Source organism: Stenella coeruleoalba (genome assembly GCF_951394435.1).
Source record: "Stenella coeruleoalba genome assembly, chromosome: 12".
Classification (NCBI taxonomy): Eukaryota; Metazoa; Chordata; class Mammalia; order Artiodactyla; family Delphinidae; genus Stenella; species Stenella coeruleoalba.
Genome location: NC_137158.1, coordinates 34,550,458 through 34,570,313, shown reverse-complemented (window position 1 = coordinate 34,570,313; position 19,856 = coordinate 34,550,458). Strand labels below are relative to the sequence as shown.

Below are 19,856 nucleotides of genomic sequence, written 5' to 3'. Positions count from 1 at the left end.
TAACAACATAAGAATTTGTACTTTTCTAAAACATTGATTTCTCAGCAAACTAATTTTAAAATCCATTATGTTCTGAAAGTCCTCTAAGCAATATAAAAATAAGACATTATTTTGAATTAATATCTGAAACGATATTATTTCAAAATCATCAGCTTCCCACCAAGAATCATTAGTTCTCTATGATGATAATTCCTCTTGGGTTTTAACAAAATAAAATAAATCATAACTTTAAAAGTGCCAGTATTATATTACTTCTTCCCACTCAAAAAACCATTTTTCATCCTGAAATTCATTATAAGAAAATTTAGAGCATTATCTTTATGTTTTAATAAATTACTTACCAGTGTGGTAAAGATGTAATGATAATATTCTGTCATCATTCCCATAGCTAATGCCTAAGAAGTAAAAAATAAAAATATTAAAATATTAATATTGAAGGTACACATTAGATGAAATACATTATGTCAATAAGACAAGTGAGATGAAAATAGCAGAATGTAATGAAGAATCAGCCTATAGTATTCAGGTTACATTAAAATTGGGTCAAACTAAATCTTTTTTCCATAGTTAAAGAAGATTAGTGGTTACAAAGGAATTTCTGGACCAATTCTCTTGATAGAAAAGCTATTAATTGAATGTTTGCAATTGTAAAGCTTATGTTTTACATATTAAAAAGGGGCATTAAATTTGAAACAAAACCTCAAATGAGCAAATCTAAGTTCATTATATTTGTAATATCTTCACTACAAATTCCATAATAAGGAACACCATTTTATTTTGTTGAAAAGTATTACTCAATTAGGAAAACAGTGCTCCAAAGTACAATACCAACAGGAATTTTTTTTAGCATTTTAGAGACGTTTTCTTAGTATTAATGAAGCAAATGTAAATCACCACTGTACAGATAAAGGCAAGTTTATTTTTTATTAATGAACAATTGAAATTTACTATGTTTTATTTCACACTTCTAAAGTCCTCATCAATTTTAAACTATCAGTCTTAAAACAAGGACTTTTGGATTAGAACTTCCAGTCATAAGAAGTGTCAATTTCCTCTCTGAAAATACAGAATCCTTTAGAAATAGCTATTTATCAGTGAATAGTAGCTGGTGATGATAATTGAAAAATGATGCATTTTTGAGCTGAATGAAGAGCTCTTAGTAGGAAACAAGTATTCTCAGGTGCATCTAATATTCTTCCACAAACTACTAACTACTCAAATTGGTTTACTAAGTAGCTGCCCCAGCTACATCCTTTGTATTCCATACCCATAGGTAGGTATTAACCAATTAGCTACAATAAAATTTGTATTTCCACAGCATTAGCTGTTCAGTAAGAAAAGATAGATGTTTGTGAAAAATTTTGGGATATATGAAATGTATTTTTTTTACAGGGAGAAACATTTGTTAATGATAGGTAGCATCAAAGAATTGAGCAGAGGAAAGGAACTTAGGAATTGTGATATTGTAATTTATAATAAGAAATATGTATTTGGTCTTCATCCCATTTCTGGCACAAAACTCCAGATACTCTTAGAATTTCCCAAACAATAAAAGCAATGGGAACATCTTTGTTATAATATTTGGTTTCTTTTCTTCACTTCCTGAAATTGCTTCAGAGCCATAAAGGTGAAATGGGTGTCTTGTTATTCTTAGCAAGCCCCTTTCAACCACAACTGAGTTTATGTCAAATGAGGTGACTTTGGAAAATCCCCTAAGATGGGAGGGTGGGTGCTGGTTGCCAGGGGAAAGCAATCTCATGATTGGAAGGTTGAAACTTTCAGTTCTACCCCGGTGACCTCCTGGGAAGGAAGAGGGGCTGGAGACTGAGTTCAATCGCCATGGCCAATGATTTAATCAATCATGCCTATGAACTGAAGCCACCAGAAAAACCCAAAAGGAGAGGATCTGGAGAGCTTCCAGGTTGGTGAACATGTGGAGGTGCGAGGAGAGTGGCATACTCAGAAGGGTCGAGGAAGCTCCTTGCCCTTTCCCTGTATCTTGCCCTATGCATCTCTTCCAATCTGGCTGTTACTGAGTTACATCCTTTCATAATAAACCGGGAATCTAGTACGTAAAATGTTTCTCTAAGTTCTGTGAGTTGCTCTAGCAAATTAATCGAACCTAAGGAGGGGGTTGTAGGAACCTCCAATCTATAGCCGGTGGGTCAGAAGCACAAGTGATTACCTGGACTTGTGGTTCATGTCCGAAGTGGGGGAGGTGGGGAAACAGTCTTGTAGGACTAAGCCCTTAACCTGCAGAATCGGATGCTACCTCTGGATAGATGCTGTGAGAACTGAATTGGGTTGTAGGACAATGTGCTGGCATCAGAGCACTGCTTGTGGTATGGGGAACACCCTCCCACACACACAACTGAATTGGATGTACAACTTTTAGGAAACAAATAATATTTCCTGAATGGATAAAAATTACATGAGCCAATAACTCTCTGATAAATTTACATTTAAGCAAAATATGAGAAAATTTTTCTTATTAAATAAAAATTTACAAGATTATCTTTGTAGAAGGTATTCATTGTTCCTGATGGATATGTGTTAAAGGTCTCGCAACTTCAGAACTACTCAATGAGAGTTCAGCATTACCCTTGTCGATATTTGTTACTTTACCAACTCAATAGGCATAGAAATATCGATTGGGATAAATGAAAGAAACAGCGATTCAGATGTATAACTATAAATAACACTTACATAATGCCTAAAAAGTGCTGGGTACTATTCTGAGCACACTGCACATCTTAATCAATTTAGGCCTCATTAAAAATCCTATGACGTAGGTCCTGTTATTATACTTATTTTACAGGTGAAGAAACTAAGACATAATAAGAATGAATAAATTAGTCAACAAATTGAGACAGTGAGTGAAAATAAACTCCAGGTCTCTAACTCTTGGAGCTTGGATATAGAGCATAATCTATGCCTTTTATAAAGTGGCATATTTTATATTCTCAAAGATATAGATCCATTTAGGATCTATACATTCTAAAATTTTGGCTGTTTCCTCCTTGATAATTCGAAAACCTGGGAATCTCAGCCCAATCCTGGAAATTGTGTTTTGGAGGCGAGGGTGGGAGGTGGTTAAGAAAATGGTGTTCTGCACCAGCCCCAGGTTTCTTCTTCATTACGTTGAAAAGAAACCTTTAAGGGATAACTGAGGACTGTGTGAGCATTTCACTGACCTCCCTTCAGTCTTTGATTCTGAAAACAAGAGTCAGTATGGACTACGAACTTAGATCTAAGTAGAAAAGTTTAGTTATTTTTGATGGAGTACCTATACTCTAACATGAACAAAAGTGAACAACGGGGATACTCTCTTGAAAGGTGAGTCAATAATTTCCAATGGGAATTAAAAAAGAACTTGTTCTGGACCTTCTTTTAATTATAGCATTTATGTCTTGCTACTAGTGCTTCTGAATTATTATCTTCTTGTGTATAAATAAGAGCGGCCACAAAAGAAAATTGCTTGTGCCACGTCACCCCTCCTGGAAAGAAATCCCACAGAATAATTTTTTCCAAAATCAAAATATTGTTAGAATTTCCCAACATTTAACTGATGTAGTGTTAACAATGCCATATGACAAATTAACACATGCAGTTATCCAGGCATATAATTTGCAACCAGTTTATCCTTCAGGTTATATCAGGTTATATCTGCTTAAGGTTAACAATTGGAGGGGTTAGACTTTATACGTATTTCTTAAAATTTTATTATATTTTACTTCTTGCTGCTGTAGCAGTTTCTTTGTGTCTGCTTTTACATTTTTCCAGGCTAAAAATTTGATCTCACACTCTCTGATATGGACTTTAAAGTTCTTGGTTGCTATTTTTTTCTGTGATAGAATGTCTTCGGGAGACTTTACTCCACAGCATCCTGGCCCTGCCATGGAGGATTCTCTCTGACAAATCTGAGTAGAGGTGGAATCTTTTGCTATTAAGACTTGTATGCCAATGAGTGCCCTTAATTCGCCTCAGAGGAAATCTCGCCAAGCCCAGGCTTCACTCACTTTTAAAGCTCTCAGGCAGGAAAACTTCAGATTCATGGTTGCTCGCTATTTAGTAAGAGCTCAGTCAATTTAAATAAAACAAACAAACATCTCTTTTTCTTGATACTCCTAATATTTGTTCTTGGATTAAGCCAGACAAGCTGAAAGCCCATTTGTGTCTTATCTTCAAATCTTGTACCATTTCTTTGGAGTGTCATCATTAGCCAACATTGAGGAATCTCAGAAAAATTTCATAAATCATAAAATGGAGTCCTATTAAATGTACTGCTGCAGTTACAAAAAAGAAGCTATTTACTTTCTTTTTGAACTCGTTTCTAGAGTAGCTAAGATCCAAATATGAGATAAATGCTCTCTGGGACAAGGTAAGTTTTAAAAAAATCCCACCATATGTGGTCTGCCAGTGTTACAGGATCAAAAAGCATGCATTCTGTGCAATAGTGTTACTCTGACTTCAACTTAACTTTCATATTCTCATTTCCCCTCCGTTCTGATTTTTCACCTACTAATCTTGTTAAAATTACATAATTTTACTGTTGTATATATTTTAGATACTACTTTAATTCTGTTTTCGTTTTGCAAATAGCAGGTTACACATCAGAAAACAAGTATGAAATAAGGGATATATCAGCTAGAAGCCAGAATGGAAATTCTATTATTCAAGGTGATGGATACTCTCACCTTTCAAACAGCAAAGTAAGTCAGAGTTAGTTACTCTAGAGACAAGACAACTGATCACCTATATACTTGTTGGAGGCCTAGAGAAAGCCTACCAAAAGCCTATTATTTGTCACTGACAAATAGTACAGCGATACTCACTCCAGGCATAAAGGAAAGGTATCCTTTCCAAGTCTGTGTATTCTAAATGTGACCAAGAATTGTTTGGTATTAAATGAAAAACAAATCCCTATTCTAGATTCCAGTGCTTACTTTATCGCATCATTTTGTTCCCAAAAAAACCCAATCAAACAACAACAACCACCCTTATATTCTTTATTACTCAAATATAACACTAGAGCAATTTTCCAAATCCAATTAAATATTTTACTGTAGTGAAACCAACATCCATATTGGAAGACTGGATAAACATCTGCTTAATAAACTAACCATGTTATAACAGACATTTACTGTTGGTAGTTATATTTTATGAGATATAATTTGACATCTGAATCTGCATAACTCTCTAGTAGAGATATTTTATCCTACATTTGAGAGGTTTCAAGACAGGTGGCTAATCTCCAGTCAGGCAGTGTGTATAGAAGAGCTTAAAAAACAAAGTCCAAAGACTTGTGTTCAAATTCAGGCTCTACTACATAGTACAGCCTTGTACTAGCTATTTAACCCCTTACATCAATCCCCTCATATATAAGATATGAGCTAATAATTGTTTTCCAGTGTGCTGTTAGGCCTGAATAGTGCTGAAGTAATAGTAAGAGGTTTTACTGCTATGAATTGTTTCATTTGATTGATTTAGAATTATCTTTTTAGGTAGGCAATGCTTATTCTGAAATGAATACTTCCTAACATCACTAAGAGAAATATAAATCCCTTTGCTACTTCCTTGATCAATGATGGACATTGATCAAGCTACTTAATCTTTCTGAGACTCAGTTTCTTTGTCTGTAAAGTGGAGCTAGTCCCTACTTCATTTGGTTATGGTGATAATTAAATAAGATCAAATGTGTAAGGCATCTCAGCATACATGACAGGTAAAGAACAATTTTTTTTTCTCTTTTTCTTACTAGTTAATTTTAATGGTTGAGCTGCTTAATTGTTGATTTGAAGTTTATTCCCTCATTTCAGCACAAAACAGAAATCTACTTCATTGATCAATATTCACATTAACAAACGGCATTTTAGCCATTTGAAAGGAACCTCGGAACTTCAATGTGCTTTAAGGATCATCAATATTTATATTACTTTTCTTTTAAGACAATTAATTAAAGTACTTAGACTTTTTATCAGAAAATCACATCAAGGTGACTTCGCTGGCTTTTTTTTTTTAAACCACCTGTGTAACAATAACACTTTGATTTAAAAAACAAAAAAACAGGGGACTTCTCTGGCGGTCCAGTGGTTAATACTCCACGCTTCCACTGCAGAGGGCACGGGTTTGATCCCTGGTTGGTGGGGAACTAAGATTCCCACATGCCACACAGTGTAGCCAAAAAATAAATAAATAAATAAACAAGACAAAAAGACAACCCTCAGAATGGGAGAAAATATTTGCAAATGAAGCAACTGACAAAGGATTAATCTCCAAAATATACAAGCAGCTCATGCAGCTTAATATCAAAAAAACAAACAACCCAATCCAAAAATGGGTGGAAGACCTAAATAGACATTTCTCCAAAGAAGATATACAGATTGCCAACAAACACATGAAAGGATGCTCAACATCACTAATCATCAGAGAAATGCAAATCAGAACCACAATGTGGTATCACCTCACACCAGTCAGAATAGCCATCATAAAAGATCTACAAACAATAAATGCTGGAGAGGGTGGATAAAAGGGAACCCTCTTGCACTGTTGTGGGAATGTAAACTGATACAGCCACTATGGAGAACAGTATGGAGGTTCCTTAAAAAAACTAAAAATAGAATAACCATATGACCCAGCAATCCCACTACTGGGCATATACCCTGAGAAAACCATAATTCAAAAAGATACATGCACCACAGTGTTCACTGCAGCACCATTTACAATAGCCAGGACATGGAAGTAACCTAACAGTCCATCAACAGATGAATGGATAAAGAAGATGTGGCACATATATACAATGGAATATTAGCCATAAAAAGAAACAAAATTGAGTTATTTATAGTGAGGTGGATGAACCTAGAGTCTGTCACAAGAGTGAAGTAAGTCAGAAAGAGAAAAACAAATACCTATGCTAACACAGATATATGGAATCTAAAAAAAGAAAAAGGTTCTGAAGAACCTAGGGGCAAGACAGGAATAAAGACGCAGACATAGAGAATGGACTTGAAGACATGGCTTGAGGGGGACTGGGAAGGGGAAGTTGGGACCAAGTGAGAGAGTAGCAATGACATGTACACACTACCAAATGTAAAATAGATAGCTAGTGGGAAGCAGCTGCATAGCACAGAGAGATCAGCTCAGTGCTTTGTGCCCACCTAGAGGGGTGGGATAGGGAGGGTGGGAGGGAGGGAGATGCAAGAGGGAAGAGATATGGGGATCTATGTATATGTATAGCTGATTTACTTTGTTATACAGCAGAAATTAACACACCATTGTAAAGCACTTATACTCCAATAAAGATGTAAAAAAAATTTCAAACTCAAATTTAATAAAGGAATTAAGAACTTAAATAATTTAAAGATTACCTGTTTCAAAATGCCTGCTGCCATTTCATGGCTACAGTCAAAGATGACATGGAACTCCTTGCCTCTTTTCATTTCTTTTAGTAAGGGTTTTGCATCCTTTGTATCAGCAGGTAGTTGACGGATCTTAAGTCGAAGATTGTATCTTGATGGAGCTTTGATGAGCTCCTGCAAGCGAATGAGACCTTTAATGGAAAAGAAAAAAAACAGAATGTTACAGAAAAAACAGAGTAGTTCATAGAATCACAAAACATATCACAGTGTCTGATTTCCTTGACCATGTACATGTGTACGTCATGACGTGACCACTGAAATTCCTACTTCAGAACTCCCAATCCCCAGTTATTTTTGTTAAAATCACTTCTCAAATTCTTAGGGTATTTCTCAAAGTATGAAAGACATACATGACTGTAAGTTAATGTAAATAATTTAAATAGATAAAATAATTTAAAATAAAAGTTTCCCTCTCTATCCTAATTCTACTCCCAGTGGGTTGTCACTGTTGATGGCTTGAAATATTATCCTCCATATACTTCCTATGTATTTGCACATATATACATAGAGGGGTTTTTTTTGTATTTTACATCAATAATTGTTTTGTGACAATGTCTTATAGGTCATTGTAAGTTAGTGATTACTGTTCTAGTTTGTCCAATTAAGTTTTAGTGGACATAATTTATGTAATTATTCTCTATTATTACAAACTTTGGTTATTGTTTCTTGTTTTTGTTCACAAGTAATGGTATAGTAATTTGATGTATATGTAAGAGTGATATACTTTTCTTAATAAAAAGACTAAATAGCCAGAAGTGTAATTAAATTACTTTAATAAATAAAACTTTCCTTTGTATTGTTTTTATTTGTATCATTCTGTATTTCTTCAGAAATAAATATAACCACAGAAATTACTAATAAAGCAAACATTTTCCTAGAAAAGTAGCTCCTGATTATATGTTTCAAAAATATATCAAATTAATAGGTCCATTTTCAATAGGTCATTAAACTGTTATGCATTTTTAAATAACAGAGACAAATCAATGAATTTATTCCTTTATAGAAACTTTCTAATTAATGAAACCCCTTAAAAACTGATATAAAAGATCCAATATATAAGAGTATGATAAGAAAAGAAGGATCATACAATTCTATTAGCTTGGACAAAATTAAGCAATTTCCTTTCCCCTTCTCCCCTCTTCCTTCTTATTTACCCCTTTTTCCATCTCATCTTTATATTTCTAAAACTCTACTTCTATCTTTCCTGAAAAACTACCTTCATAAATATTACTATGACAAACAATAATAAAGGAAAATATTTGTAAATAACTCTCTCTCTCTCTCTCTCTCTCTCTCTCTCTATATATATATATATATACACACACACACACACACACACATACTCTCTTTATTATATATATATAACTCTATTTGGAAACAGGAATTAAAAGAATCTTACTATGACTAAAAATCTACTGTGTATTAAAATAACATATGAGATATAAAGAATAAAATCTAATTCTAGGAATTTTTTTTTTCATTCAGTTTTTAAATAAATAATAGATCCTCTTAGACATGTAATGCTATATACACTTTAATATGTTGCAACATAGTTAATAAAATTAACATGACTAATTTTCAGTATTTTTATCCTTGAGACATGCAAGATAAAACATATGTAAATTCATAAATATATAGTATCTTTTGCTTTTAAAATATCATCCCACCAGACTTCCCTGGTGGCACAGTGGTTAAGAATCCACCTGCCAATGCAGGGGAAACGGGTTTGATCCCTGGTCTGGAAAGATCCCACATGCCTTGGAGCAATTAAGCCCATGCACCACAGCTACTGAGCCTGCGCTCTAGAGCCTGCGAGCCACCACTACTGAGCCCACGTGCCACAACTACTGAAGCCCGTGTGCCTAGAGCCCGTGCTCCACACAAGAGAAGCCATGGCAAGCAGAAACTCGTGCACCACAACGAAGAGTAGCCCCCGCTCGCCACAACTAGAGAAAGCCCATGCGCAGCAACGAAGACCCATTGCAGCCAAAAAAATAATAATAAATAAAATTATAAAAAATTAAATGAATTCATTAAATAAAACATTGTCCCATAAAGTTTACTTCATTGTAAGTTGTTTTAAAATTTTGATATATAAAATCCTACAGATAATATTTGCATAAATTACACAGTATAATACTATTAGTAAAATAAATATTACATGTTAATTGATATCAAATATACCCATTAAACATGATACAATTCAGTCTAGGGAATTATGTATATAATGAGTACAGATGTTAACACTGAACTGTACAAAGATGAAAACAAATATTTGAATTTATAACACCTGCTTAATTGTAGCAGCATTTAACATTGGGCTTATAAAATCCTGTAAAACATCTATAAAAGGCTATACATTTCTTTACATATGGGAGTACTCTGTAACTAAATTAGAATAAATTCTTAAAGGGTAGTAACATTGTTTAACTACTTTTTATAAATAAACCTGAATATAATTGCTATAAGGCAGTGGCCCCCAAACTTTGGAAGGTATGATAGTAACCTGTGAAGCTTGGGTACAATCTAAACAACCTAATAAGAATCTTCAGGCGAGAGGACTCCTGCATGTACATTTTTAACAATCTTTCCAGGTGAGATATTCAAAGAGTGTGGCCAATTTCCAAAGATAGGTCTGGTTTCAGATAAGTGTCTTATGAGAGATACCCTTTGATAGCTATATTGTAGGATAATAACTATTTTATATTAACTAGTAGTTAATACTACTAGTATTAACTAGTAGCATAAGACAATAAAACAATTAAAGAATGATTTCCAACTTCATTAGGAAGAGTGAGTTAAAAAACTGTAAATACAACTGACTGTAGGAATAAGAGAGAGAAAAAAAGACATTCATTTACTTATGCATCAAATGTTTATTAAATTTTTACTGTAGGTCAAGCACTGTTCTAGACATTGAGGAGACAATGAAATATATAAATAGACAAATTTCCTGCCCATACCATGCTAAAAATACACAGGGGGACAAATGCTACTAAGCAAGCAATTATAAATGAAAAATGGCAATACTGTTTTGATAGGGAAAGTACAGATGGTTGAGGAAGCATATAGCAGGATCACCTAACTCAGAGTGGGAGTGTTCAGGGAAATTATCTCAAAGGAGGTGATGTCTAAGTTCATACCTAAATAAAAAGAAAGAATGGAAGGAATGGATGGAAGAAAAGACAGCTTTTATACTGGCGTGGAGGTGAGAGAGCATGGGCAAAGAATCTTAAGAAGCAAGGAAGAAGTGCTGACAAGTGTAATTTGAGAAGAGGGCAGGGATGCTTAGGATGCCCTTGTATTTTACATTAGAGTTAAGGCCCTTAACTTAAGGGTGGTAGAAAATGCTCACTTGGAATCTGCATCTCAAAAGAATCACTCAGATTTTCACTACAGAGGACAGAAGAGAAGAACTAAAACGGGAGGAAGAGTTGGAAGACAGTTGTAATAATGCAGGTTGGGAAAGGGTAAGGTGTGTGTTCAGGTCAAGACGGTAGGGAGAGAAAGAAGTGGAGGGATTAGAGATTTTTTTTTTTTTTTTATGGTGTGTTAGTTTCTGCTTTATAACAAAGTGAATCAGTTATACATATACATATGTTCCCATATCTCTTCCCTCTTGTGTCTCCCTCCCGCCCTCCCTATCCCACACCTCTAGGTGGTCACAAAGCACGGAGCTGATCTGCCTGTGCTATGCGGCTGCTTCCCACTAGCTATCTATTTTACGTTTGGTAGTGTATATATATATATATGTCCATGCCACTCTCCCACTTTGCCTAGAGTCTGTCATACAGAGTGAAGTAAGTCAGAAAGAGAAAAACAAATACCGTATGCTAACACATATATATGGAATCTAAGAAAAAAAAAAAAGGGACTAGAGATTTTTGAGAAAAGATGATAAGTGGTTGGTGAGGGAGAAGGGCTGAGTCAGGGAGGTTTCTCAGATGTTTGGCTTGGGCATCTGTGAGGAGAGAGTGCTTCCAGAGTGTGAGGTCACGGGAGGAGTCTTATCTAGAGCAGCAGTTCTCAAAGTGTGGTCCACAGCCCCATCAGGAGGGTCCCTGAGGTCCAGTTATTTTCATAATAATAATAAGAGGTTATTTGGCTTTTTTACTTTCATTCAATCACACATGTGCAGTGGAGTGTTCTAGGGGTTACAAGACATGGATGATGTCATGGCAGATTGAACGAGGAAGTAGATATGAAAATCCAACTACCTCCTATTAAACCAAATAGTAAAGAGACTTACGAGAATGCAAAACAAAGCCACTCTTCTTATTACATTTTTGTTTTAGAAAATATAGGTATTTTTCATTAAAATATGATATGTGAATAGATAATAGATTTGTTATTGCAATTATTAAATGAATTAATATTTTTAAATGTTATAATTTTATTACTAATACGGTAAATGTTTATAAGCATATTATAAATGCTTTTAGAGATCCTCAGTAATTATTAAGAGTGTAAAGTGCTACCAAAACCAAAATGCCTAAGAATTACTAAATTGGATTATCTCTAAATTTTTCCTAGTTCTAAGTTTCTCTTATTCTCATTAAGTTATTTATATAAATGCAGACTGATCTAATACCAACCTTGGATGAGTAAAGAAAAGAAAGCTACCCTTGGCTTACTTACCTCACAAGATTTTGAGCGACTCAAATGTAAATTTGGGGGATTTAGTCTATCAGAGTCGCAATAGCCTGAGTGTTGAATGTGAATCTCAGTTCAAAAATCTATGATATGTGGATCTTTATGCAAGACATTGTATCTCTCTTAGATCTGTTTTATTTTCCTCTTCTCTATAATAGGGTAAAACCATCTATGAATTAATATATAAAACACCAGAAAAGGAACTGGCATATATTAGATTCTCAAAAAGTAGCAATTTTCATTGCTGTTATTTGGGTTAAGAAGGAAAGAATACAGTTATTTTTTTAAATGTGTTGGTTACTAAATCTGTTCTTGGAAGTTATTTTGACACTCATATAGACTGAACACCTAACAACAACAAAATTTTAATCAAATTGTTGAGATTAACTCATTACCAAAGAAAAAGTAGCTATATAGTTATGGATTAGCCCATCAGTTCTGAATTGAAAAAGCTCAACTGACTCGAAAATAGAAATTTTCAGAAGTATAAAATCCACAAACAGCATTTGTAGAGTTCACCCTAAGTATAAATATTGCCAAGCATTTTCAAGTGTCTTAAGAATTCATGTGGATAATCCACTGAGGTATCAGGTACAATAAATGTTTACTTATTCTCTTCACACATATACATCCCTGCTGACATTAATGTAACAGATTTCAGTTTGCCAGCTTCCCTGAGGAATAATATTGAAGGGCTAAAAAGTTTTAAAAAATAGCTGTTGCTAGTAGGAACTGCTATCTCTTACTTGAGAATTTGAGAGAAATGTTGCCTTTATTTATTCATTCATTCATTCAACATATATTTACTGCATATCGACTATGCACAAGACATCATTTCATGTATAAATATAATGATTGGAATAATAGTATTTATTCAGTCTTTAACTGCATGACATACAGTTTGACTTTTACATTTTTTAATACCAAACTTGTTTCTCTAATGCTTTTCACATTCACTTTTTGGAATCAAAATCGTTCAGCATTTCAATCAGAGAGAAGAAATCTAGAGAGGTGTTTGAATACTGAAAGTAGAATCATGATTTTTAAATTCTGGCTTTCCACTATCTCCTGCACAGGTGCTTAGAGTCCTCTCTCGGCTTCTAAGTCTTCATTGCTCTGTCCAGTGCTATTGTTTCTCTTTTATCCATATTTCCATTGTAGATCCTTTCCCCTCCCACTGTCTGACACTTACATACAAATCCCTGTCTGAATTCTGTTATTCAGAACACCCTGAAAGAATAAGAGGAGGGCTGACAAAATGGGAGATGCATTCAAGACATCCAAAGAGCGGACGATTACTCACCTACTTGAGTTATCTGATGACATCCCTGTAATTTAACATATGTGGGTGAGATTTTTATCCACAGGAAAAAGGGTTTAAACAGTAGGAACGTCTTTTAATTACAATACTGGCTAAGTATTTTCCGCTGTGGATCGCTATCTATCTTCCTACCTACCCCAGCATTCCTCTGCAATGTATCACAGTCCAAAAATGCCAATTTCAGAAAGGATTACCCTCATCCCTCCATCATATACAAGTAAATATGCATGTTCTGTAAAATGAAACAGTTTGTCCCCTTTTTAGGAAAAAAGTAAGCCTTTCAAAATAATTGGGATAGTATATATGTGGTCCTATCTTATGGTTCTTTGGTCAAAATGGAGAAATAAAAGGACCCATCTATTAGATAAAATAAAAGGGCAAAATCTATTTTGTTGAAAATATGGTTAATACAAATAATTTCCAAACAACAATTTTCAGAAATATAGTTTAACAAATTTGGCACCTGGTTAAGTTATTTAATGAAAGAGTAGAATTAGAACGCCTTAAAACAGTCTTTTAATTAAAATATCCCCTTTTCCCTAATGTAATTAGTTGATGTAATGATAATAAAAAAGAAACAATCCAGGCAGATGGGTTCCTGAAAATCTTCTAATAAAGAAGAGCACCACATTGCAATTATCCCTTTACTTTGGTAGATGAGTAACATTCTATTCCCTCTAATTCTATCACTGAGAGTACATTTCTTAAAGCTTTTTCTGCTGTCAGTTATTTTACAGTACCTAAAATCAAGGTGTATCTTAAGCTTCCAGGCGACAGAGGTCCAAGATGCTCTTTTCAGAAGTTGCCATCAATTTAGCTTTTAAGGAGAATCCAGATAATGTGGTCTTTGTGCAGGCCAGACTCCCCTTACCCAAAATGCATTGCCTAAAAATGACTCATCTACATTCAATCATCGTCAGTTTTTTTTTTTTTTTCAGTTGAGAAAAGACAATTCATCGAAAGGCCAAGTATTAACATTTCAAGGAGTTATTTTTATTGAATGTTTTATTTGTGCTACAGAGTGTTCTAAATAGAATGTATACCAGTTATGGACCTTGTAATGTACAGTAATGCTGTAAATATAGAGAAGGGAGCTAATCATAATAAGAAAAATCATAAATGGCTTTGACAGGAGAGGTAGATTGACATTGAAAAAAATTCTGTCTCCAAATTTTTGTCAGCCCTCCTCTCCTTGGGGGCAAGGTGAATTTGTTCAACAGTACAGGGAAGATAGAAAATAAAGAAAAGTGGGATCCAGAAAAAAAAAAAAGGGAGAAGAAGAAAAGAGGAGAGGAAACTTCCAATATGGTTTTCGTCTTCTTGGAAAAGGGAGAGAAAGCTATGTAAAGTAAAATTAGAGGGCTGGTTTCCTGGAAAAATCCTAAAATCCTACACTAACCTAACAGAGAGCAATTTCCTTCTCTCTTTTTGAAATTTGTTGTATATTTCAAGAATGACTGAGCCTAATACATTCAAAACTGAAAATATGTAAAAACACTTCAGCTTGACACATTAGAAACCAAGTGGCAAATGAGTTTCAATTCACATGCCAGGGTCAACCGATTATTGGTGGCTTCCTGGAGCACTGTGTTGAGAATATTCTTGAGACCAGTTCTGTGATCAGGGACATGGGTCAATAAGGGATGGAACCTGGGTGGTGGGGTAGGCAGGCATGGTAACACCATGTATTGGTCGTCTCTCTATTAAAATCTCCTCCTTATGTATTAGTGTCATCAAATCCTATCCACGATATTGTTTTATTGATGGCAAAGCCTTTCTATGCTTCAGAATGGAAAATAATACAGTGCAGACAACACATTTTAGGCACCATGCTCTCTGTTGAAGCCAGGATCCATATGGTTCAACCCTGAATCACGATGCATTCAAATAAGTAGAATCCAAACAGTAATTCTGACACTTAGAGTCCCATGAAAACATTTAAAACTTGCATAAATTTATTGTCTGAGGCAACTTATTAAAATTCTATATTCTTTCTCTTCTAGAACACCTCCAAATCCTGAAAACTCAGTTTGACACATAATACACGTACAAGTGTATTTGTGTGTGTGTACACTCAGGTACACATGCATACACACACTATTCCTCTACTTCTATTTCCCTGGGAAATCTAATTTATCTCTGCCCTGACTTCTCCTCCGAGGAGAATCTGGCCATGATGCTTTTGTTTTTTCTGCTTGGCTCCCATTTGTAAAGCCCATACCACAAAGGCTCACGACACTGATCTAACAAAGCAGAAGCTTCCCAGGAAAGACTAAGTGGGAAATCACTAACTGGCAATCCCTGAATAACCTTTAGTCATGGACAAAGGTTGAAACCCTTTCAAACATATATGAAACCCTTTCTTAGGTTAATCTTGTCTGTTGCATCATGACGCCAAATTTCTGAACCATATTGTGGCATGGCAGTCTGCATCGGGCAGACATGAATGCCACATCATTAACGTTCTACTAAATGACTATAGACAAAGATATTTAAATATCTTACACTTGATTTTCTCATCTGTAAAAATGTGATAATAGTAATTATAAACCATATAGGAAAAATCAAATGAGCTAATGCCCAGAAATCACTTAGTACTGTGCTTGGAACATTTTAACACTTCTTATCAGTTTCTGGTAACCACTATCTTGGAACTCAGAAACTGCTGTGACATGTGTGCCTCAACAGGCCCTATTTGCTCCCTGAACCCTCCCTGTAACCTTGTGAGTGGTCTCTATCAAAATCTCTTCATTTCAAGTATCTAAGGGAAGTCTGCTTCCTGCTAGGAACCTAATTAACACTCCATCTTTACGCTGATGACTTCCACATTTATATCTCTTGCCGACCCCTTTCCTGAACTCTAGACGCTTAAATTAACTTTCCTATTTGACAGTTGCATAGTAAAGAATAAACCTTACCCACAGAGAGGTCTGGCCTGTGCGCTTAGCTCCTGGGAGGTAATCTCTAAGCCCCAATAAGAGAACTTTGTTTATCTGGAGGCCTTGGACCACACAGAATACCTAACAACGTAATTTATGGTAGGGTCATGAGATATCAGCTAAACCTCTGGAGGGGATAGTGACCTACAGGTCAGCCAAGCAAGTGGTCAACTGTGTCTACGTGAGCAAGCCCCAGTTACAACTCTGGACACCAAGGCTCCAGTGAGTTTTCTTGGTTGGTAATACTCCATGCCTACTGTCACTCATTGTTGCCTGGAAAAGTTGGTACTGCCTACAAATCCAGTTGTTGGGAGAAGACGACTGGAACCTGAGTGTGGACCTGTGTGCCTCTTCTTTTGGCTGAACTTATTCTGTATCCTTGTCATAAACTGTTGTCATAAGTTGTAACAGTGAGTATAACAGGTTTTGGTCATTCTGTGAGTTGTCCTAGTGAATTATCAAACCTGAGGGTGATCTTGGGGTCTCCTGAATAAAGTAACATCTCTACCTTGATGTACAGTAAATACTAAAAAGCATTCCAAAATTGGCTCTTCATCTCCTCAGTCTCCAAAAGTGTTCCTCCTTCAATTGTCCCCACCTATGATAAGGGCAACTCTTTATCATTCCAGGTAGGCCAAAAACCTTGATGCCATCTTTAATCCTTTCTTTCTAGCACACCTCACATCCAATTTATTAGAAAATCTTATCAAATCTACCTTCAAATGTACATAAAAAGCTGTCAACTCTTACTACTTTTAATACACTGGATTGAGCTATTATGATCTCTCAAATGGACTGTAAAAGCTTCCTAAGTAGCACTGCCCTTACGTATTTTTATATCCAGGTGTAGCCAGTAGCAATTCATAGCCTATGGTGTTTATTTCATAAGTCTGGTGAGTCAGTACTCTGGATCTTTTAAGATGGAAAGGTGGGAATGAAGAAGCCAGGAACATACAGAACAGTTTTAGTTAGTATAGGCCTGGATACTATGAGGGCAGTTAAGAGGAAATATGCTCAGTGGCCCTTGAAATCCGAAGTCCTTAGGCTTGACTCAATACATAAAGAATTCTAAAGCATGAGACACATTATCAGTGGCTTGTGATTCTCTAGGCCAAGTTGAGGGAAACACTGTACTTACTTCCAGACAACCAGTCCATCTAGATGTGCAGTCTTACTAGGCAGGGTCTCAGAGCTATAACCAGAAGTCTCGAGTTCAAAACGGGGGGTGCACTACAATCCCCCAACCTCCATTCTTGTGACAAGCAGCCTTTAGAGCCATGTTCCTGGTGCAACTTGCTGGAGCCAGGATGGGAGATAAGGACTTTGTCTTCCAAATACTGGGTTGTGTATTCTGAGTGCTAATTGCCTGATTGCCTGGTGTAATGAGACAGGGCAGGTAAAAAGCTGGACAGTTTAATGAGAAGGCAGTTGTATTTCTCAGAACTCTTTTGGTAATATGTGCAGATCTAATTCATACTGCGCTGAGCAGAAATGGAGTTCACTGCTTCCCATAACTGAAAATAAACTCTGGGCCTGGTTGGAGGCAGGAACTCTTTGTTTGTTGCTCAGTTTTTCCTCCTCTATGTTGCCTTCATTACCTCTTGACATTTCCTCACTTGATGGCACAGATGACCAACAGAGTCTCACACTCATAAAGAAATCTGCCTCAAAAGTTCTGCCAAAGTCCTGCGAGGGACTCTGTCCGGCCCAGGTTGGGGTTATTTGGTGGGAGTAGGAGGGATGAAGTTAGATGAGTTTTGGGGTTAGGGGGGAAGAAAGCCAGGCTTGCATGAGCCAAAGACAAAGAAGATTTCCTCAAAGGGATTCTGGGTAAACACACAAACAAAGGCAACCCCAAAACACATCACAGCAATGCTTTAGAAACTCTCTAAAAAGGATGACTGTACTTTGGTTTGTGACCACAGTTTGCTGATATTTTGATTCAGTGGTTGCTTATAATTAGTCACTGTATGATCTTTTTTATCAAACTGGGGCCCTTTTAAGAGCACAGGGAAATCTGCTCAATATTCTGTAATAATCTAAATGGGAAAAGAATTTGAAAAAGAATAGATGCATGTATATGTATAACTGAATCACTTTGCTGTATACCTGAAACTAACATGACATTGTTAATCAACTATACTCCAATATAAAATTTAAAAAAAAAAAAGAGTCTAAGCGGGTAGAGGTAAGTCCATAGTATTTAGTCCAGGAAAACAAGCATTACCCAGGAATGTCCTAGGCAAACCAGGAGTTCTGTGCAGTTCTCCTCTTATGTCACAGCATTCTTCATCCTTCATCATAGGTACTTCATTGCCTGCTGTCCTGACAATGTTACTGACCCACCCCCAGAGGAATTGGCACACCTCATTGTTCATTTCTGATGGTCACATTGCAGGTTGCTTTGTCTCAAGATGATCCTGCTAAAATGTACACCCATCCTTCTGTCACTCTACCTGCCCTCTCAGCTTGTGATAACCCAACTTCAGCTCTCCAGACCTAATCAGGTGGCTGATTAGGTAGCCTGCTGTTTTTTTAATTCCCACTTGTGTCCAGGTCAGTGCACTTATGAAGCAGCAAATGACCCTTCACAGCTCTTATTCTGGCTCTATCCCAGGATGCTGCTATTACTGGTTTTATCCATATACATCAAATACGATTTAAAGTTGACACTGATGAAACAGCCTAAGAAATGTTCTGTGGTGGGCCAGTGACTAACAATAATTACCAAAACTACTGTGTATTGGTGAGAATGCCAAGTAGAATGCGACTCTTCAGGAGCTCAGGTTTTACTTTATCTTTTTGCTCCATAAAAGAATACCATTAACCACCAATGCCTTTAGCAATTGTGTTCACGAAACACACATTTTATCTTATGAAAGGTTGAAAGATGTGAATAAATCAGGAACACATGACTGCACATATTATGTGAACTGAATTGGGAATGCAGAAGTGAAATACCAAACATAAACAGTAGATGTTTGCCATCTATGAGATTATAGGATAGTGGGGCGATAGACATGCAAATCATTTTTCTACAATGAATTATGTATAATAATGTGAGAGTCTCTAAAGTACAATGGAAGTGGTCGGGATAGAATGTCTAAGGAGGGGTAACCATTTGGCAGGTGGAAAAGGATGGATGTACTTGTAGGAAGAGGAAACTGCAGGTAGAAAATCTGATGATATTAGAGTATGGAAAGTTCAAAAATCATGTGAGTTATTTGGTGGGTACTGCTGGAAAATTGAATATAAGCTGTAACAAAGTGGGAGGTGAAGCTGGACCAGTAATAGGCAAGAACCAGTTATGAAGGGCACCATATTAGAATGCACTTTCTAAGTGAAGAAACTTCATAGTTTCAAGTATTAAAAAAAAAAAAAAATTCAGGCTGGCTTAAGCAGAAATGAAGAATTATTAGAAAAATTCAGGTAGTTTCATGAAACCCCAATGTGGGAATTCAGTCATTCCTTAGAAACAGAAACAAGTAGGAGCAAGGTTATTAAGATATCATCATCTCTCACTTC

General features: G+C 35.8%; 1 protein-coding gene across 9 annotated transcripts in view; it reads right to left on the bottom strand.

Annotated features, from left to right (window-relative positions):
- GRIK2 (glutamate ionotropic receptor kainate type subunit 2) overlaps positions 1-19,856 on the bottom strand; it is a 641,759-nt gene that overhangs the window by 341,672 nt on the left and 280,231 nt on the right. For all 9 annotated transcript variants that reach the window (XM_079938731.1, XM_079938723.1, XM_079938729.1 and 6 more), the window contains 2 exons: positions 7,368-7,549; positions 342-395 (listed from right to left, as the gene is read on the bottom strand). In XM_079938731.1, the coding sequence (XP_079794857.1) occupies positions 342-395; positions 7,368-7,549 (236 nt within the window). The remainder of the gene's footprint in view (positions 1-341; positions 396-7,367; positions 7,550-19,856) is intronic.